At 36.4% G+C, this 23,691-nt stretch overlaps 1 protein-coding gene across 6 annotated transcripts in view; it reads left to right on the top strand.

Moving 5' to 3' along the window:
* Positions 1–23,691, top strand: part of LOC111865893 (protein lap4) — a 221,069-nt gene that overhangs the window by 155,886 nt on the left and 41,492 nt on the right. For all 6 annotated transcript variants that reach the window (XM_023854324.2, XM_023854326.2, XM_023854323.2 and 3 more), the window contains one exon: positions 77–232. In XM_023854324.2, coding sequence (XP_023710092.1) covers positions 77–232 — 156 coding nt within the window. The remainder of the gene's footprint in view (positions 1–76; positions 233–23,691) is intronic.

The raw sequence follows: 23,691 nt of genomic DNA, 5'->3' as shown, positions 1-23,691 counted from the left end.
AGACATTCCTAGCATCAGTGATCTTGTGTAGTTGCATGCTTTAAACAGATAATAATCACATTAATGTTATCATTAGGTGCTGGATGTGGTGAGAGCAGCAGAGCTCTTGGTGAACAAACCTTCCAGTCCAACAGAGTTGATGGTACCGAAGTCTCCAGGTGGTCCCAAGACGGATCTGAAAACGACCACCATTGTGATGAGCAAGCACACTCTTGCTCCCCAGACCAGCACGGTGAGTAGCACTTCATGCATTATTGTTCATCATTGTTCATATGCAAGTTTGTGGTTCCAGTCCTTAACCTGACCGCCTGTGTACAGCAGTTGAATATAATATGTGCTTTGCTACTTTACCTGTTACTGTTGATGTACTCGTATGTGGCCTAATGAACCCTGCTGTGAGGGATTTATATAATGATCACAGGAGTCCTAACATTAAACTGTAAAGGTAAATATAAGGATGAATTAAAAGTTGCCTGTATATTATAATAATAACATTGCATACACAGTGGCTGACTATGCAGCTCTATAACTTTCTCATTGTCAGCCCTGTTTGTAAAAGAGGATATTAAAGAACTTCGAGAAATTGTGGCTTATTTATTTTTGATTATTCCTGTCAGCAGCAATGTGTGATCAGATGTGTTCATTTCATTTTATGAATGTGGGCTAGGTTGTAAGCAGAAGAATAATTTAATGTAGTTAATTTTTCTGAGAACATTTTCTGGATATGCATTTTTCACATTGTTGGATACCACTTCTTGAGCTGTGAATGTTTTATCTATAATAGGGGTGGTAGGAGTTAGCCCATGGCAGAACCTCCAGACTGTGATCATGACAATGAGTACAATGATGAAAAGGTAAAGCTACCCCTGTAACATGCCGTGGAGGTCTGTTGAGTTGTGAGATGCCAAGGCTTCCACATTCCCTAGACAGTTGGCTCGCAGATGGCGATGAGGTTGTCAGCCTTATGTGCTGGCAGGCCACTCTTTACCACCAGGAAGTTTCCTGGTACTCATTTCTGTTAGAAATTGAGTTAGTCCCAGGACCATAGTGCAGCTGGAAGGATTAGGTCAATTGAAAAATCCAATGGCCTCATAGGGAATTGAACCCACATTGTTCTGGCTTGTAGCATAATGTCTGAATTAACTGCATTACCGAGTACAATGATGGATGGTGGTAAAAAGACTCACATTTATCAGCACTGTGGGTGGGATTCACACCCACGACCCACATTGCTTGACCTAGGATTTCACATGTATTTTTCATGGCTACTGGAGTTGACATCTGAAATATACTGAAGAATTAATGTGGCATTCATGGAGGTTATTATATGAACGTTTACTGGTGTGTGTTCATGTTTATAAATAGTTGCACAGCATCTGAAAGAAGTATTTGTTTATTAACATTTTTGTAATTGTATCAGCTGCAGGATAATGAAGCCATTGAAGAGGGGCTTATGAATATGAGGTCATCTGTTAAGAAAATCACAATTTTATACTCTTAATGTATCATATTATAGCAAGATTTTAACCTAATAAATCAGTAAGAAGCTGTATGTAAGTCCTCCGTTTTCTCAATCTTGTAAATTAGATTGATAGAGACTTGCTTTCTTCTTTAAAGAATTAAAAAAATTGTTGCAGCATGAGAACATTAAAGGCATTTTCACATTGTAGTGTCTTGCCAGAAAACAAAACCATTTAGAATCTACAGAAAGTTCTTGCCTATCCAAGTACTGTATAAAGTATATATATTTCTGGAGTATTCATGATTTTGTGTTTGGCATTGGCTCTGGAAAATTTGTAATTTCTGTCATAGTTACTCTTGCGCTATAAGTTTGTTGATTATACTGTAACAATCAACAAATTCTATTCTGCCAGTCACCCACCATCAGTCACACTTTTTTCACCTGACTTGAGCACTTCATGCATTATCTGCAATGTTAAACTGTTGGGCTTGCCTGGAATATTTACCACTTAACTTTGTCCCATTTCTGCCTGTGTAACTCATAAACTTTGCTAAAGATCTTTGCACTATCATTTCAGGACAAATTGTAAGAGACAGGGTACCAATGCCAGTGACTGCTGCTATTTGTTCGTCTAACTAACAGAGCTGATTTTGGTCAAAATGGTGGCAGTCATCATAGTATCTTAAGTACTCAGTGTTCTGAATTAGAGTAATTCCCTTTCTTGCTTTGCAGCTATAATGGTTATGCCTCCATAATTCAGTTTTCTGGAATTAGGTAGTGATATTTTGCCCACTGCATATTTTGTGGTTATACTGCCATGACTCGTTAAACAGGAGAAAAGTGGAAGGTTCACGTTAGAGCAGGAGAGGTATTTCAGTTTCACTTTATTTTGAATTCCACAGATCCTTTCATGTGACGCATGCCGTAGGATATAGAACATGTCAAAATACATAAAAACAATGGACCCATCAACATGCAATACAGTCAAAATATAGAATTTATACATAAAATATTCAAATATGATCAAATTTATGCAGATATATAATTATCGTTGTCACAATCATAAATTAATACAAAAGACCTATTCATAATATAGAAATTTGATGCAATTATCTCCATCACATGACTACACATATTTAATTTAAGAGTCCAAATATAATACATTTCATCAGGATTTAAAAATTAGAATATATAATAAAAATTCAGTATAAACAATCAGTCATTTCATAGCAAGAACCTTAAAATTTGAATACTATTAACATATTCCTCTACAAGATAAAAGGAAATGAGCTGTAAGTAAACCATTCACATCCATCTTAATTGTTTACTGTCATGTGTAAACATGACTTAACCTTACATCTTTCTGCACCACCCTCTATTGCATAGTTTAATAGAGCCAGACTCTTTGAAGCTATGTCTCTATGCTGTGGAATAGCCTGATAGCATCAGGAAAGCGCCATTATTGAAAACTGTCCTTTATGTCAGCGTATATCACCTGGGCTTCCTATCATTCATATATCACATTGTTATATTGTGAAAGATTACTGAATTAAGCCCAACCAGTCATCTTGATTCAGACAGTAACTGAAGTGTGTGAAATGTTGGAAGTTGCTAGTGTATAACAAACAGGTTGTCCATCTTCAAACCACTGAGGGGACTGGTTATACTTTCAGTACTTGCCCATGGGCCATATTACAGGGGAAAAAAAATTTTTTTTTTTTCTTGCATAGTATATTAACAAAAATATCTGCTACACAGTAATGACATGTATAAAACACACAAGTAAGAATTGGATCCATTGGGTTTAAGAACATTTATTTAAATGTAATATATTGTAATGTTATATATGAAAATTAGCCTTTTTCAAGCCCCCCCCCTCCATTTTGGGGGGGGGGGGGGAAAAACAATGAAACAGCACAGAATGATACTCTTATGTACAGCACAAAACCAACTTTTGGGATCTGTCTGGTTTATAACTTATTTTTCTACTTATGGGGTTCCTTTAGGCCCTTTCATGTTGGGTTATAACTCTTGAGAATTTTCATGAGGCCTGTATACTGTGAGTTAGCCATGTTGTAGAATGGCTAGATATATCTTCAGGCTCGTTTTGTACCACATCTTAATTTGGACAAACTCAAAAGTTATGTGTTTATTGTAAAATGCACTGTAAAGCTTGAAATAATAGTCTTTATTGTTCATGAAAGAATGGTGTTAAGGTATCACTTTTAGCTTGGGTGCAGAGTGTTGGGTTATCTCTGTGTAACTCTTCAATTTATTGTTTTCCCCCCCTGCTTAGTCTCACTAAACTACAATATGAAATGGCAAGATGAAATTTTCATTCCCAGGTTTTTAACCTTTAATGGACGAACTTTTAAATTGCCAGGAGCCCTCTGCGGCCGGTATTTAAATTGCCCTAATTAATCAACATTGCAAACTTCCAGAAAAAAATACATATTTTCCATTCTATGCAACATAGAAATACGAACTAAAAACAACCTGAAAGACAATAAAATTTTCTACATATACACAAAAGAGCAATTTTTACAAACGAAAATTAACTGTGATTATTTTGTCATGAAATGCAAAATATAATCTTTATTATAGATGTTATGAAATTCCAAAGGATTTACCCATTGTTTTTTCTTCAACCTAGAATCATGGTGATATTGTAAATATAATCACACTATTCATTCATCAGTAATCTGTCAGGCAGCAGGTCCACAGTCTCTTCCAAAACAGTTCCTCCACCTAATGCGATCTAGAGCTTTCTCCTTCAAATGAGAATATCCTCTTCTGTCCCCAAGGTCATCCAGCATCTTCTTACGTCTTCTTTCTCGTCCTCTGGTCACTTCTGTCCGCCCCTCTATCTTTCCTTCAATAACTTCTTTTAGAAGGCAGTTACTGCGTAAGATATGACCAATCCAATTAGTCTTCCATTTTCTTATTTCATGTAGGATATTCCTCTGCTCACTGACTCTAAATAACACTTCTTCACTTCTTACATAATCGGTCCAACTGATCTTCTCCATCCTTCTCCGACACCACATTTCGAAGCGTTTCAGGTGTTTCTGATCTGCTGCCCTAAGTGTCCAAGTTTCAGCCCCATACAAAGCCATACTCCAAACATAACATTTCACTAGTTTCTTTCTCAAATTTAAGTCCAATTTGCTGATAAAAAGGATCTTCTTCTTGCTAAATGCAGCTTTTGCCATGGCAATCCTAGATTTAATTTCAGAGGTACACCTTCCATCTGTTAACAAGCTACCCAAATATTTAAAACATTTCACATTCTCCAGTTGTTTTTGGTCTATCTTTATTGTGACTGGGGTTGGTTGTCTCAAAATTTTCATTACTTTTGTTTTTTCCGCATTCATTTCCATGCCATAGCACCTTCCAATTTTGATTAGTCTATCAATCATACCCTGTAGCACAGTTTCTTCCTTAGCCATTAACACAAGGTCATCTGCATATTTCACAGTCTGAATAATTTGCCCTCCTACTTTGAAGTCTCCGAGCCCATCCAGAGCTTCCTTGGTAAGGCATTCGCCGTACAAGTTGAACAGAATTGGTGATAAACAGCATCCTTGTCGAACTCCTCTTCCAGTCTGCACACTTCCTGTCTCCCCTCTGTCCAGTCGTACTCTAACTTTCTGATCCATGTACAATTTACAAATCAATCTTCTTTCACGCCCATCGATACCTGTTTCTTTTAGGATCTGCATTAATTTGGTCCAGTTTACCCGGTCAAATGCCTTCTTCCAGTCTATGAAGCAAACACACAGTTCTTCATCTATCTCCAAAGTTCGTTCCGCTATAATTCTCATCATCCCAATTGCATCCCTGGTTCCTTTTCCTCTTCTAAATCCAAACTGATCTTCTCCAAGTACATCCTCTATTTTCCTTTCAATTCTTCTTTTAAGTATCTTTGCTATTATCTTTGCTGTATGTGCAATAAGGCTTATTGTGCGATGGTCGCTGCATTTTGTAGCTTTTGTCTTTTTCTTTAAGGCAATCATTGTCACTTCTGTAAAGTCCTTGGGCCACTCCCCAGTTTCATATATGGTGTTTATTAGTTTTGTCAGTGTTTTCAAACCACCTTCTCCCAGTAACTTGAGCACATCTCCAGGTACATCATCATCTCCTGTAGCCTTTCCCTTCCTCATTTCCTTGATAGCTTTTTCCACCTCACTTTGTAAAATATATGGTCCTTTCTCGTCTGTATCTACTTCTTCTTCCGGTTCAACTTCTAAGGTTTCTGGCCGATTAGGTCGATCATATAGTTCTGAAATATAATTTTCCCAAATTTTCAGCACTTGCCTCTGATCTACTATTCTATTCCCCTGGGAGTCTTCGATGCCAATATTTTGAATCCCATGATTCTCTTTCCATCCTAGTTCTTTTGTCTTCATGTACATCAAATCATAACGTCCTGTTCTTTGAAATTCCATAATCTCATTACATATCTTCTCAAGATATTCCTTTTTGGCCCTGTCCGTGGCTCTTTTCAATTCATTCCTCAGTCTCCTGTATTTCCTCCTGCCTTCTTCATTGTTGACATTCTTCCATTTCCTTCGCTCCTCCATTTTACTCATCATCTCCTGTGTAACCCATGGTTTTCTTGCTATCTTCTCAACTTTACCTACCAAATCACTAATAGTATCTAACATGCATTCTTTTATATTGTTCCACTGCACTTCAGCATTTCCGCTTTCACTTTCAATTGCACTGAGTTTCTCTTCTATGGTCTCCTGCACGCTTTGTCTTTGAGCATATAACTTCTCCAAATCCCATCTAGGTCTGCGCTCTTGGAATCTTATAATTTTCTTCAACCTGGTTCGAATCTTGGCAACCAGTAAGTTGTGGTCAGAGTCAATATCTGCCCCAGGCAGCGTCTTCACATCCTTCACACTGTTTCTGAATCGATATTTCACAAGGATGTAGTCCAGCTGATGCTGCCTCCAATCCCCAGGTGCCTTCCATGTGTGAAGTCTTCTTTTTGGCTTCTTGAACCAAGTGTGGGTAACAATCAGTCCATTTCTTTCACAAAAGTCAATAAGCATTTGACTCCTGTTATTCCAACTTCCTAGTCCATGTGATCCAACAATATTCTGATATGATTCATCTCCAACAGTGCTATTCCAGTCTTATAATATGATGCTGTTTGTGTCACCTCTTCCATCTTCTTGGATAATTTCTTCAATTGTGTCATACACTTTTTCCACTTCATCATTTTCATACTCTGATGTTGGCATGGAGACTTGCATAATCAGTATATCTACCGGTTCTGCCTTTAACTTCAGAGCAATAATTCTGTCATTACAAACAATCATCTTAACAACACTCCTCACTACACTTTTATGCACCACTATTGCCACACCTCTTTCAGCCCGTTCACCTCCAGAATAATACACTGTATAATCACCACTTCTTATTTCACCTTGTCCTTTCCACCGCATTTCACTGACACCTAGAACAGACACTTCATTCTTCTGCATTTCCATTTTCAAATTCTCCAATTTGCCTGCTTGATTCAAGGTCCTTACATTCCATGTTCCAATCTTGTAGCCATGCTGTTCCTTCTGATCTTCGCACTTTTTCTTGTCGAAACACGTGCACAACATTTTCTCAAGAAACACCCCCTCCCCTAGATCTGATTGGGGGAGTAGTTTACCTCCAGATTGTTTTGTCTCCAGAGGAAACATCTCGCATACATGGTATCTCTGTTTTTGGAAAGAGACTATCCAGGAAAAGTGATAGTATGGTAGTTTTTCCATTTGCTTTCCACATCGCAGTACAACAGCCGTTCAAACCACTCTGGTCACGCCTGTTGCTATACGAACTTGAACCATCTCGAGCATCACTTGCTCTGTGCTTCAAGTCACTGCTGATGACGCTGCTTCTGGCATCAGTTTTTTGTTTTTGGTGTCTCTCTTCATGTGATGCCTACCCTTTGACCTGTCCAGCAAGGGAGGCCCTGCCAGTAGCCACGCTACTGCTGGTATAGCTCTCAGGGTCCTTGGCATACTCAAACCACCTCACCATGATAAGGTGAAGACACTAACGAGGGGAATCACACTATATACAATAATATTTTGTTCAAACTGTACATGAGTTTGAACTGCGTCACTTCACAGTTTACAATACACTCTGATGCGCATGGTACTTCTCAAGGCGGTCCACCTCACACATAGCGACATCACCCTTTTTACAATATAAGAGCGTGGTCCTGCTTTTCTTATTTAGCGAACACACGACAACATCTTTGTTTCCCTTAGGTTGGCCAGTGTTGTGAATGTTTCACCTCTAGTCGACTCAGTTGGGCCCCAGATAACCTTGGCCTCCCCCCCTAGAAACGCCACTGACCGTGATATTCGCCTTGTGCGATTGAAGAATCATCTTGGGGGAGGGGGGTTTCTAGCAGAATCGAATAAATTATGTTGATTGACAATGCGACACACCCACCTGTTAGTAATACTCGCAAAATAATGATGCAATGTAATTATAATACTAGTCGAAAAAGTGCCAGTCTGTCACTGATACCGAAATTTGCAGTGGCGAAGATGCCTTTTACTCAGAAAGTAATACTAGCTCAGTGGGTTTGTACCTCTTCCAAGACACACAATAAAAATTATATACAAAGAAATATATGACAGTCTGACACCGACTTCCTGACTGATAATTCGCCTCTGAAAACCAATCCTTGAATGTGTCACACTTCCTTGAAAGCTCTGGAAGCACTCATCTGCAAGCACCGATGAATATTTCCTCATCAGTTCTCAAAACAAAGCTGGGCTATATTTGGCTGAGCAGGTCATAAACAGTCATATCTAAATGTAAATAGTATCGAAACCAGTACATGATAAACGATTTCTTTGTTCAGAGCTAAGGAATGAACCACTGACATGACCTCACATAGGTTTGTTTTGGTTTCAAACCCAAGGTCAAACTCTCAGCACTCCCAATGAGTGCACATGTCCTTGCCTCATATATGTATATATAAAACATTCAGCCGTTAAAGGTTAATGTCACTGTGGGCCCTTATGCTGAAATTGGTGGCTGCTTGGTTAAAACTTAACCCTGTTAAGGTAACAGTGTACAATTTGGACAGTAGAGTAAGCAACCATGCAGAGAGGTCAAAAAGTCACATAGTGCTTGAAAGGTTAATGGTCTTTTAATAGCTTTACTAATTTTAGTCAGTGTTGACATACAAATTCATAAAATATGTAGAAATTTACATACTCCTGTGCAGTTTAGTTCTTGTCGTTGAAATTTCCTCTCTCAGAAATGGTTACTGACAGTGCATGTTATTCATTTATTTGGATCTAAAAAATCTTGAAAAATATGTCTGTCTGTATTGTCAATGTGTGATGCCTGAAGCTTAGTTCCAACAGTGAGCATGCATTGCAAGAAACTCAACTTTATTGTTAAGAGTTTTCAAACAATTGACACAGACTGCTTAAGGTCTTGCACCTGACACCCTTCATGTTATAACAGACCAGTGATGTGCCATCTTTTTCTTTCCTGAGTATATCATTTTTTGTGGTAGTCAGGGCATCCCAGTATGGTGACTAAGCTACAGGCTGGAATGACAGTCAGGAGTTCAGGGTTCAATTCCCAGTAGGGTCAGAAATTTTTATTTTCATCATGTTTAAACTGGCTCTGTCCAGTGGGAACCAGGAGCTCCTTCCCCAGGGGTGAGTAAATTGGAGAGTGAAGATGGCCACTCATCTCCTCCTAGTGCCAAGGTTAAGAATGTATGGAGCTATACATGTTCTCCCCCATTCTTCTTCATGACACGGTGCTCTTTAAAGTGCAGGGATAACTGTCTTTACCATCATATTTCTCTATGAGAAGAGTAGGTTGGTAGTATGGGTTGTGTAACTTTCTGATCACCAGGTGGAAGACACCCCCAGATTTGTCCACTATAAATCTTCTTGATAAGAAATGTACATACATACATGCACTGTTTTGTCCATTCCTTTTACTGAAGGTCACACTGTGTATGGAATACCTCAGTCTTCTCTTCATTAACTGTGTCCTTAAAAAGATCTTCTTTGAAATGCACTTATACCATTCAGTTCATACACATGAATTTCAAGGTGCGTAGATATTCATAATATGCCTTTCAGTAAGTGCTGCTACCAGTAATTAAGACTGCCACTGAAAGAATTTTGGAAGCATTGAATGGATGTATATAGATTATGGTACAATAAATATTGCCTGTGCTCCTAACAGTGTTGCAGTTAGTCATTAATATATCTTATACTATTCTTATGTTAGATCTACACATCTTAATGCATTCACTGCCAGACACATCACATTGTGTGTGCCATATCAACTGATGTTAATATACATTCATTACCAAATTACTTCATTAAACAACTGAAGAGTGCTGTAACATTCTCAGAAATCATACAGGAAATGTATGAACTGTCAGTATTTGTATTAGTCTTCATCTAAAAATATCTGGAATTTTATTTTTGACCTAATACTAAAACACTTGCAGAAGGAAGGATTCATCTTCTTGATATGGCTGTTGCTGTATATAGCTAGAATTTTTCTGTGAGAAATCCAAATTTTGCACAGATTATAAAAGTAAATCTGATGATGAATGAAAAATATGTGCTTGTATCTAGAATTTATTAGAATTAACAAAAATTATAATTTTATATTAAACCACACCACATATAAAAATATGCTCATCATGGAATGTAGATTTTCCCTGAAATTCTGATGGCAGTGAATGTGTTAAGTTTCATGTTTCAGTCTGATTCAGTTGTCCCATATCTGTACAGATGTAGTAGCGACCATTTTTGTGTGATACAATCATGAAGATTTGTTTAGAAATGTCTTATATGTTATGTATACCCATCCTCAGATAAGTTGAACTTGTTAAGGATCTTTCCAATTTGGTGTTGTTGATTCCTCCGCTAGGTGTCATGATTGCTGGCGTCTTCTTTATCTCTGGTGCTGTGAAGGTTTGTTTTGTGGTCTCTTTGTTGTGGCTTGGAGTTAGATTTGTGCATGGCTAAATGCTGTTTGAGAGAAGTGCATATAGGATTTGCAGTGAATGCATTATATACCTACTAATACATGTTACCAGTGTATTTGTAGGTGAGATATCGTATATTTTCCCACTATTATTGTGTTAGCTTCCTACTATAATTTACAGATGGGGTTGGCACAGCGGTAATATATCTGGCTTCAGTTTGTGTATTACCCTCTTCACATTTAGAACGAATACCTAGATCCCTAGATATCTCATCATTTTACTTAGTTTCATTTTCTGAATGTCATAATATGGTGAAATCCCATATTTAGTGAATTCTGTTGTTCCCAGCTGAAGCCCTATAAAAAATGTATCATTTTCATGTCTTAGTGAATTTCAGTTTAATAGGTAACTTACATGTAGTGTAAGAAATTTTGGACTTTTTAGAATTTGTACTTTGATCTGGTGTGATTGCAGAAGAAAGGACATATCTTCCACATATGACATCAGATATTGAACATACACTGAAACCACTTTGTTTGTGGCATCATAGTTGCTATGATTCTCTCTGTGTTTATTTCATACATAATTGATTACTTAGAAATTGATTTCATACTTGTGATTATGTAATTACATTTGAATGTGTAGAATCAGTTTCTGTAACTGCTGGCACATATGTAAGGAAATTATTATGTCATAATTGTGTTCTGTCTTATGAAAAGTTACACAGTTTCTTTATGTAATTTTGCATAACTCCCATCTAATGAAAACCTCAATTTAGGGTAAGAAAAATCATTCCCCCAGAGGTTAATTAAATGGGGATTTTACTGTACCTCTTTAAAAGCATAATTTAATTCATGATTCAGTCATCCTAACACGTGTCATTCAACACTACATAAGCTCAGTAATTGATATGGTGTTTTAAAATCACTGAGTATTCTAGCATTGTAATATGATCATACTATCATGTTTCTAGGATGTTGAGCAAAGCATTCAAAGTTCATATTCCCTTTCAAAGAATGAAAAAATCAACTTTCTCAGTTTAATCATCATACTGCCAAGCCTGTGTTTACTGACTGAGCAAGAATTGCCAGACCGTTTAATAGAACTGAATAATTTTTGCAGACAGTTGTTAAGATAAAAGGCAGAAGATGTTTAAAATCAACTGTTCTGCATAGTATTACTATATCTTCATGTACATACGAATGAAGTCCCAGAATGCCATTCGTAAAGAAATGTGTAGATCACATGTGCTGAATGTAGCAGTGCAGTGGTTAGCGCTCTTACTTCATATTCTGGAGATCTCCAATATGAACCTTGTGTGGGAGACAGGCTGTGCAGACTGTTTTTATGGTTTTTCTCAGTCTAGGCAAGTGCTATGAGAATGCTTTGAGGTATGTCATGACTACTCCTAGCTTGTATCTTCTCAAGTTACCCTTCATATGCATTGTATCACCTGTGCTGAAATTTTGTTGAGCAATCAGTCGTGTCAGTATTGAACTGAAATCATTTATTCTCCATGAGAGCTTCAAATCTGATTTAATGCCATCATCTGTTTTCCACCATTGTATAACTTGTTCAGTTGATATACTCATAAAACAATCAACAAACAAACCAGCAAGAGCACATATTCTTTATTAAATAGGTCCATGGGTACTTGGATTCTTATTTATGAAGATAAAGTTTCTGGGATTTCAGGAGTAATTTTACAGGTATTGATCATTGTGATGCAGTATTGTCTCTTCATTCTTTGGTTCAGTTAATGGCACCTTATGAATTTAATAGGTTATAGAATAAAATGAATATGAAGATCATATCACATCCTTCCCAAACCACCATTAATAGTTATTAACAGTGTTTTGGGAGGGCATGGACCGAAGCACGTATGGCCTGTTGTAAGGTATTATCACAGCATTTGCCTGGAGGTACTTGTAAGAACCATGGAAATCTTTGTCAGAATAAGGACTCATAGTGAAGATATGAACCAGATGTCTTCTAAATATGAAGTTTTCCACTCACTTCAATGATTTCTTCAGATTTCAAGGAATAAAATGCATGATGAGTAATTTTGCAGGTGATTATCGGACACTGTTAAAAAAAAAAGATGTGTGCCTACAAACTACTATTGTGCTCCTCTCTTTGTATTCTGCCCTAGGTCCATAGTAGCGATACAGTGTGAAATATTGTTTCCTTGTGTGAAAACATGTTAGCAGCATGTTTCCGGTATACTGACTGCATGGTGTTCCTAGCATACTTTGATTTTAGCATGTTTAAAGGTCATATCTGCATTACTGTATGCAGATATGGAAGTTTTATAGAAGCTTCTTTGTATTAAGTTTAAGAAACCCATTCCAGCTGTATAACCTGCTTATATTGTGAGATACTTGAGTGCATTTGTTATGCATGTTGACACACAACAATGTTACTCAAACTGTGCTCCACAGAAATTCGTTTTTTGGTAGCAAAATTTTAATATTAATGAGGCTGAAAGGGCATGCCAGTTGGTGATTATTAATGTTTGATTGCCATTAATTGTGATTTTTGCACCAGGGCAACAGTTCATTAAAACTTCCTTCTCTGATGCAGTAGGATGTTCAGGAATTGATCTGTGCAATACACAGTATTGTGTTTAATTTTGGTTAGACTGAGCATGTTTGATAACAAGGTGCTGGTTCTAAGAGAGAAGAAGCACGAGGCTTGAAAAAAATTGCACAATGAGGAGTTTCATGATTTGTACTCTCTATGAAATAATATTATGGGGCTCACATCAAGGATATGAAATGGGCAGTTATCTAACACAGGAAAGATAAACAATGCTTGACAAGATTTTAGCTGAAAATGTGAGGGGAAGAGAACACTTGGGAGCTCTAGGCATGCAAAGGAAGATGACATTAAAATGGATCTTAGAGAAACAGGCAGGCTTTTGTCAACATAGTAACAAACATTTAGGTTACACAAGAATAAGGGAATTTCTTGACTTTTGAAGAGATTACTAGCATCCTAAGAAAGTTTCTGCTCCATGGAGCTAGTTGCATGAATACTAGTTGCTACTGTAACATTAGCTGCAGTATTTATCATTTTCAGGAAATTTGCTACAAAAGGAACATTCTCATCCTAACAGTTCCAAGAATGCTACAGAAATATTAATTTTAATTTCCATTAATTTTTCTATACTGTGGAAGTTATCCTCTTCCATAGATTTTATGTCTGTTATACCTTTTTGGAAGTAAGGAGAGAGGGAATGATCTTTTGATGTTTTGTAAGCCCCAAAACTTACACCAACGAAGCAGTTTAGCTAACATTGTTGATATTAAATGATATTAAAGTTTGTATAGGTGCCATGCGAAAACACTCAAATGGTGTTTTATTATAAGGGGCCAAGGTACTTGCACTGAAATTGAGAATTGTGAGTTTGACTTCTGACCAGGAAACAAAGGCTAGATAGAGGGAAGGAACAACTTGAAATTTGGTCACAAACTAATGTTTAAGTTGTTTATTTTCACTCTTTATTTTACAAGTGTTCAGGATGGAAGGACAATTTTTTAAAATGCTTTTTAATTGTTGTTATTAATATTTGATATATTTCTAACTTTTCTTCAACTCTAATTTTTTTTGCAAAACTCCAGATGTGGAGCAGATGCCCCCTCCCAAATCAAGTATGCATGTATGGGTCTTTGCCTTTTTGCCACTTATGTCTCGGTGTATAGTGTGTAGGTGATTAAAAATCTGTACTACTTTTTCAAACTGGTTTTCATTTGGATTTGTTTTCACATGGCATCTGTTTTGTAATATGTTGTTCTAGCCATTGCTTGGCAATACTTATTCATGTTTTCTTATAAAAGTTATGTTCAGCTTTGTTGTAAAAAAAACATTTTATGTTCTGGTTTACTTTTGTATGACTGTATACATTAAGTATTAATAGTTCTAGTTCTTGCTTTGATGGGCAAGATATATTATGATATAAACTGGCTCATCTGTAGGCAGAAAAGCAATTGTAAGATACAGTAAATGATATAATTCTAATAATTAATTTTAAGTTATTTTATTGTCTCTTGTATGATACAAATAATTTTAAGTTGGTACAGATTCTGTAATGTATATAAACCCCAAAATTAATTGTCATTACTGTCATAATTAAATTTTTTCTGCAGGGCCTTTGCTTGAGTAGTTAATAGTTATTCAGAGAACTAAAAGATCAGTTCTTTCGTGGAAGCTAAAGGTTTATTTTCATCAGAAAAGCTTAGCATTGCTAATTTCCTGAACCATTTCATATGTACAAACTTGAAAAAGTGGGCAGTGTCAAACATGCATGAATCTTTTAATTAGTGCCAGTCTGTGGGGTAAGTATGTAGTTGTACAAAAGACAAGGGACTGTTCTAATGATCCTATCTAAGATTGTAGTTTCCACTTGTATAAAAATTCTTATTTTTATCTGTTCCATACCTACAGTTCATAGGAAGTCATTTCTTGTTGTGTTTTTTAATTTATTGATTATAATCATTCTCTCTATGGTATACCATTCAGGTAATACACATAATATTGCGTCAGTGTAAGTGAAGCTTCAGATTTTAATGCAAACAGATATGTACTGAAACGATATTTAAATCATTAAAATTGTTCTTTTAAATGAAAAACAAAAATCCAATCAAGGTTTGAGTAAACATATTCTTTTTGAAGTGATTATAAGCATGACAGTAATGTTAGGCCTCTTTAAGGGATGCATCCTGTTGTGTGTTAGTACTATGTATGAGTTTTATTTTTCCTATCAAACACAACACTGTACCAAACAACTCGCTCACATATTGTTGTGTTTGACAGGAAAAATAAAACTCATATATAATGCTAGGACTGTTGAAATGGTGCATTGGTATCGGAATCCTATTGTCTACATTTTTCGGTCTTGGAGAAGTTAAGTTGTTTTATTAATTTGATCATTGACTAATATAGCAGAAATATATGAATATTAATGTATAACTGTAGCTGTCTGGTGTTTAGCCATGTTGAAGCTGTTAGACATTTTAGCACAGTTGTAGTTAATGTCCTGAAGGTGCTACTATAACATGGGGGAAATATTGGAACAGCTTTAACACACAACAAAGCTAAACCCCAAAAGTAAAACTTATTTATTAGACACAGGCCATGAAAATTGAAGGACAAAAATTAGACATTTTAACTTTTGAAACTTGGCGGCTTTCAGAATGGCTTCAGGAAACATCTCCATGCACAAAAACAGCATTGAATGATTAAAAGCCATTCATGATGCTAACAACTTTTTAAAAAATTCTTAAAAAAAAAAGCTTAACCTTTTGTTTCAACTCTAACCAGTATGTATAAATCAAATCTTCATAGTCATGTTCCAGTTGTAGGAGCTTGTTTGGTGATTCCATAATGTTAATAAAGTACCAGGACATATGTAATGAATATGAGAGAATGTTTCAGGTTTTGTTCCTTTTTGAAGAGTTCTTTCATAACGCCATGAAGTACAGTGAAAGTTGGCTGACATTTTAGAGGAACATATTATAGGGTCTGTAGGGTCAAAGAGTAAACCAAGCAAGAAACCATCATGAAGGTTGCTGCCTGCTTCATGCTTGTTTCTTGCTTGGTGTACTTTTCTCCTCTGAAGATGAAACATTATGTACCTCCAAAATATCAGTTCACTTTCCATGGACTACACAGGATCATATGCTGGGAGATAGTACTTTCCATAGTCACTGCTGTCAGAACCTCAGATCTGACATCTTTTTTTTTATTCCAGACGATTTTATCATCAGTCATTTCATTTCCCAGTTTCACAACCTAATTTCAAGCTACAGAAATATGCTGTGTGCAACAGTGACATCCATAGTAATACTTAGTTTAGAGGAAAGGTTTATTTTTTCAGTTCCTTCATTTTCTGGATAACTCAGTGGGTTTGTTTATTATTTTAACTTAACAATACCAGCATGGCCCAGCATGGCATCCACGTGAATAACGCTGGCTCCAATCAGTGTCTGTTCTTCAATATTAATGTTGCATAATGAGAGATATCTAAGATATTTGTGGCCTTATTAAGATAATTCTTTAGGAAGCTGGAAAATAACACGACAGCTCCATGAAATCTCCTGATGTGATGATGCCTGGGTTGAGTAAATGGTATTGAAACTAGGCATGCATGAATATCAAATTTTGAAGAGTGAATCAGAAAGTGAAATGTCTTATTCAAAAGTTGATTTTTCAATCACAGACTTTGAGACTGCATTTGCTTTGTTCAGTAGCATGCCCTCTACCTAATCTGTCAGAATTGTAATGGTTGACAATACTAGCATGAATCACTTTGTCATCAGAATTTGTCTTTCTGTCTCTCTTTGTGCCCACAGTGCATCCTTTTCTGTTTCTATATGTTGCATAGAATGCCATATGTTAAAATAAGCAGACCCAAAAAGGAAAACAGTATTTGATACAAAGTGCACTTACATATAGTGGTATTATTTTTACTTTATGCGAGTTTGATTATTGTGGTGTAATTGATTTACTTCTACTTCCAATCTTTCCAGAATTCATCACATCCATAGCAGTGGACTTAAAAAGTTATGTGTGTAAAAAGACATGCAACATCCATGGTGCTTAATATTGCTCCAACTGTTTTGTGCAATTCTTTTTTAATTTTTTTATATGTGAGTGTGTACATGTATGACATGAAATGAAGTGAAGTGAAAACAAGGTGTTCTTCACAGCGTGTCAAGAGCTATGAATTCTAGCCAGAATAATTTTAATTTCCCTTTATGTGTTCATTGAGTTCAGAACCATTGTTTTGAATCTCTGTGTAATATTTTGCAACATAACATGACAAGTGCACAAATGATCAAATGTATTTAAGAGTACTTTAGGTGTTCTATAGTTGTTAAAACATTTATGATTCCAAAAAAGTTTTAGAATGAACTGTTGTGTTATACTAAAGATAATGATATTTTGCAAGTAATTTGATTTTGAAAATCTTGTTGTATGATATGTAGTTCTGTGGCAGTTGCATACTTTTGTTGGTAATTAATTTAATAATAGTTCATAATAATTTGGCAGCTAGGTAAGGTATTCTGAATTGTCATTAGTCCTTTGAGAGTACTCATTTCCGCAGTTACTTCCATCATTCTCAGTGAATGTATTAAGTAAAGTTACCTATAAAAGTCACAGCTAAGATGCGAGGAGCCAGTACAATGGATACAGGTACTGGGAACACACATTAATACCAGATGTCCTTCGATGAACTTGTAGATCCAGAGTGATTGAAGTTGTGACTGGAATGGATTTCGACCTAAGCTTTAATCTGCATTTTTCCTTTACTCTACTTTTCTTTGCTTTACTTTACTATAACTTACTTTACCTTAGTTTACTTTTACTTTTATTTTTAATTTTGCTTTACTTTGCTTCACTTTACTTTATACATATTCCACATATATCTTGATTCCACAGCAGTTATTCCCACATTGTGGTCTGCGAAGAGTTATTAGGGATTACCCTGGATAAATGATAAATAGTAAATAACATATTTTTCAGTTTAAACATAATTGTCTATTAAAATACCAAGTTAGCTGTTTTGACTCCAAAATAATTTTTTATCTTCCATAAACCACATTAGTATGTTCAGTGGAAGGGGCATCAGTGTAAAAGATTTAATTTCCTCTTCTGGAAATTTTTGGTGAAGGTGTGTAGTAGTAGATTTTAATATCTTGAACCTTGATGTCTGTATTTATCCCAAAACCACTGCATTTCAGAAACAACCCCCCACCTACTCCACCCCATCTTCATGTAAGGGAGAACCTAAACTGAGGGGGTTTGTTGGAGGGAACTTTGTCCATTGATTGAGACTAGCTGTTTCTGATGGATCACTCAGATTCCCATTTCCTGACAATGTAAACAGAACCATTTTCCAAAACATAACATCTTAAGATTACACCTAGGCAATGGATAAGGTCTGTGATGCTGAAATCACATTTAATTTTTTTTAGTTATCTTTCGTGGGAAGGCAACTGTGAGCAATGTCTGCATATTTGGAAACTGAATGAAGAAGGGCAAACTGCTTTTTTACCTGTACTTCTTCCTGACAAGTGTAGTTTCATTTAGCTTCTTTTTATGTATTTCCAACACTGTGTTTCTTTGTTTTTTATTATTTTACACTTCAAACAATTCAGGAATTGCTGATTACACAGTTAATATTTGATAATAAAGGTGTTTACTTTGTTTACTATGTTGTTATAAATGCACTCATTTGTTATCAGTCATGTTGTGTTGCAACCGAATATCCCCAAAATAATTGTTACCAGGTGAAACTCACTTGTGGTGGATGAAGAATGTTGTGTTTTGTATGTTCACTTTCCACTAATATTTCGTTAACAGTAATAAGAAAAAGACAAAGTTATTTGGAAAAGTCTTGTTTTGTATGATGCCGTATTTACTGCCATCATCATTGCATAGCTTAGAAGGTGGAACATTCAATTGCCTCGTACGAAAATACAGAGACTGGGGAATTTTAACTAGATGTCTCAATACAGGTATTATTGTTGTCCGTCTGAAAATGGGATCACTTGTTAGAAGACCAAACATGACTGTTGGAGCAATCTTAGATTTTTTTTGTTCACGGTTGTATTTTCCCTTTAATTTTTCCACAGTACTTTGAAAATTTAATTTTTTCATGGAAGGCCATTGTATCACAATGTACATATGTATATAGGTGTGAAGACCTCATACATCAGGTGCCCTCTCTAGTCAGGCAGGGAAGTTGTGATGCACACTGGTTGATTACCAGCGGTGAATTGCATGTTTGAGTTCATTGTGAGGTTTGAGCTTGTTGTGCAACATATAGAAGCAGCAGGCCTGCTGACTGCATTAAAATGACAAGTTAGATACATCTGACACTTAAAACAGTCCATGAAGTGTCAGTATGCAGTTTAAATTGTTTGACATAATGATATTTTGTCAACTTAAAATTGTTTAAAATAGGCACGTATTTCATATAATCAACACATGCTTCTGTCCAATCAGATACTACTGCATCCATTGAGCTGTTATTGAAATCTTGAAGTCCCTTGGAATTTGAACTTGTTTTGATCTCCTATGTAATTGTAAAGCTGTATAAATAAGATACATATCCAAAATATATGCCTGTTTTTTTTAATGAAGTAGCAAATGAAATTTCTGTGAATTAATCTGATATGTTTACGATGTGGTGATGCATCTGGGATGTGTTTCTTCATAGTTTCCATCCTATGGTCAAGTTGTTTCACTTAGCCTGTAGGTAATTATTCATTTCTGCTGAAAAACAAATCTAATATTTTATGTAAATGCATCAAAGAAATTTGAAATTGATCTTTTCCAGACAGAATATTTTCCTGTTTGATGATATGTGTGTATGCACACGTGAAGTGAACATATTATGACTTAAGAATTTACAGTTATTGTAAGAAAATTGTTTTCTGTTAGGCTGCTGTTATAGTAATGTAATGTGATATAGTGAAACACTCATGTTTGGTCTACACACTTGATATGCACTGAGTGTTTGGAACAATTCTCCACATTGTTTCTAACTACTGGGTGCCTGTAGCTAGTAGTATATTGTATAATATGACAGATGACACCATTAGCCTATATGAAGATTCACTGTTGAAGTGGGAGTAAAACTAATCAAAATTAGGTCTGTAAGTTTTTAATAATATGTGTATGTTCTATTGTGTGTGTGTGTGTGTGTGTGTGTGTGTGTGTGTTTTTTGTAATTTTAGGTATTTGTATCAGTTTGTAGTTGGTACTCAGTGAGAACTGGTGTCTCTAAGAATTTGTACAGTTGACAGATACATTTCCCAAGTGCCATCCTCTATTGATCTTACGTACCAAAAAATGTCATTGAAGTTTTGTAGTTTTTTATTTTAAGTTGTTTAGAAATGAGACATGTATGGTTCCTTTTACATCTGGTTAGTTTTTGCCCCAGCTTTCAGGAGATAGTTGCATCAGTCAAAAGTAACAGATGTATAAGATTTTTGTACCATCAACTTAATCAGTCTTGGTATTACTGGATTGATTTACTATGTATGTTTAATTGTTTGAAAATGAAAGGAAGTGTTGTCATCTAATGTATTATACAAACTTTATGCTAATTGTAGTTATGTACTGAAGTTGACTATAGTCTTAACATGCAGTCAGTGGCCAGTAGTATGTTGTGAAATGTTTGACACTGGATCTCTGTAGCACAAGCTTGAGAATGAGGATCTGACCCCTAAATTTCACCAGAGACAGATAAAGGAGTAAATAAACAGAATATTCCTGCCACATGTGGGAAATACTATTTTTGAATTGTAAGCATGTACATTTTTTAGACAGTATCCATTGCATGTCTAAACAGAATGTACAGCTCTTTCAGAGACAGACTCACACCTCCATTTTCATATTAAAAGGAAGGTACTTACTGTGGAAGGGGAATCTTAAAATGAAGTTCATTCTTATCATTAGGCACAGACCAGAGATCAGTTCCATGCAGAGGAAGATGGTAGGTCAAATGAAAGTTATGGCAAATAACGTCAGAGGTTTGCTTTTACCTGTATCACAGCTCTGGTTTCTTCTGCTTTGTTGTTATATCAAGGAGCTGTATTTAAGGGTCCCCTCATAAAAGGCCCTCCTCATTCTTTGACCAGACGTAGTGAATGAACCGTCTGCTGAAACCTTTTATTTCGTGCTTATTCAGAAAATGGATATGTCGGAACAAATACACGATATTACACAACTGTTCTCACACACACCTTTATGGTTTGCCAGTTTTCTGGTCCCATGGTACCTAATAAAGTAAGTCGGTAACAAATTTATTACTGTCTGCCTGCATACAGCCACTTGCTTTTACTGACTTTCTTTCAGGCCTTTTTCTGTTAGATGTATATAAGCAAGAATACCAACCTCATTCATAAAGTATTTACATGAATGGCTTGCATTCAGGAGTAGGCTGAAGGATTGGGCATCCTGATGCTTCTTGTGATTATACTCAGCCTGTTCATGGAAATTATGACATAGTGCTTAAAACAGACTACAACTGCTTCCACTCATCTCCCTTAAATTAATTGTTTACAGTCATTGTTCTGTATCTTGGTTGATGGTACATAAACTCTACAATTAATATGCTGTTGAAAAATAACCAGCTATCAAATAGATAACAGTCAGCTTTGGGTTTATTTGATGTCGAGTGAGTAATACCAGACAGATGAATGGTCTTTATCCGTGTCATTGCCATGTGTTACAATCACTGACAAACCTCTGCATCCAGTTCCCCCCCCCCACTATTCAAAATATAGACATAAACATTTCAGGGGTTAAACTTTGTATACTATTCAAGGGATTTCCTCATTTAAGATTATGGTTGTCTAGGATATGATGTTGAAGAGCCAGGGTAGTGCAGTTGGTATAACGACTGGCTGTGGGCTGGACGACTGAGGGGTCAGAGTTTGAGTTCCAGTAGGGCTAAGAATTTTCACTTCTCCATGTTGTTCAGACCAGTTCTGGGGTCAACCCATCCTCCTCTCCAATGGATACTGGGGCCTCTTTCTCCAGGGGCTAAAGCAACTGTGGAATGAAGCTGACCACTCACCTCCAACTAGTGCCGAGTTCAAGAAAACATCTACTCCCCCATACATCTTCATGACATAGTGCTTAATTAGTTAAACACAGGAACAACTTTACCTTTTACCTTTTAGGATGTGTTGTTGTTTAGTCCTGCAGATGAAACATTTTTGAGGACTCTGCAACCTCAATCACAAAGGTAGAAGAAGTATTCTGCCTGTAAGGTACCTGTCAGACTTCATGGCATCACATCCCAGAAGACCATAATCTTTGGAACCCCACATCTCATATTCACATTATTTCAATGAGAAAGGAAGCCTTAGCTTGTGCTCTTTGAGCCTGGTGTTAGAATTAAAATCCCTCATAATGTGTATAGTGCAGGTATTCATGGTTGTTGTGAAGGACATAATTAAACAAACTGGAATGATTGTACTCGTATCTAGGCTTAGTTCATCAGATGTAGCATGTACAGTTGGGATTTACTTAAACACAGTTGAGGGAAATGTGAAAGTGAAGTCGTTTATTTACATCCTGTCACAATCAAAGAGTCCATGGAAGAGAAAGTGAATAACAAAACTAAATCAAGTGAACTAACAGGAGCCTCTGTGGTCCAGTGGTTAGAGTTCCTGGGTACGGTTCCTGGGCTTCCAGATTTTCTGAGAAGTGGTGGGTCTGGAACGGGGTACACTCAGCCTAATGAGGATAATTGATGAGCTATTTCAAGGAAATGGCGGCTCCAGTCTAGAAAACTGAGATTAACGGCCATGGGGATCCGTTGCACTGACCATATGACACCTGTATCTGCTAAAGTTTGCACTAACTTTGCCGACAAGTGGCAGTCGCTCGGTCAGTATAGTTCGCTTGCGGACTACAGACTGCAGAACTTGTTTGTTTTTTGTGTCACTTACTGTGAAGCAGGATGGGTTAGTTTCTGTAATTCCTTCTATGGTCTGAATGACTAAGGTTCAGTTCCTAGCAGGAGCATAGATTTTTTGTCTTCACCATCACATTCAAACTAGCTTTGAGGCCTACCTAGCCCTCTGTCCAGTTGGTACCAAGGGTTCTATCCATGGAGATAAAGTAGCCAGAGTATATGGCTAACCACTCACTTTCTTCTGTTGTCAAGATTAAGAATGTGTGGGGCTGCATTTGTGCCCTCTCATCCATCTTCCTTATGTGGTGCTTAATCATATGGACAGCTTTTCCTTTTTGTATTAGTTGTGATGGATAGTAGTATTCTGTTCCTCATACTGGTAAGCTACAGTAAGCTGTGCAAGAATTGCCATGCTGTTTCATAATATGTAAGCAAAACAGGCAGACATATATGTGCCCAAGATATGAGGTACAAAGTGTGAAGAAGAAATCTTTTCTTTGTAAGAGTCATATCTTGGCATATTCATGGGTTCTGCAGAACAGAAAAACAGCCTTTTAAGCATCATCAAAGGTTAAATATATTTAAGTGGTTTTTCTGTCTCTATTTGTAATTGAAATAATTGTTAAAGATTGATGCTCAGAACATCTATGGAATACCTTCTCATTTAGAACTGAGTAAACATTGTTAAATGAAAGAAGAAACTAGTAAAGAGTGTGTGATCTTCTGGGTTGTAACTGTGTAATTGAGAAAAAGTCCAAAGTTTTATATTACCTCCATCTTCAAGGTTGAAGAACCTTC

The sequence above is a fragment of the Cryptotermes secundus genome, unplaced genomic scaffold (genome assembly GCF_002891405.2).
Source record: "Cryptotermes secundus unplaced genomic scaffold, Csec_1.0 scaffold1670, whole genome shotgun sequence".
NCBI classification, from domain to species: Eukaryota; Metazoa; Arthropoda; class Insecta; order Blattodea; family Kalotermitidae; genus Cryptotermes; species Cryptotermes secundus.
The sequence above is the reverse complement of the archived record's forward strand: the minus strand, read 5'-3'. Positions and strand labels throughout refer to the sequence as shown.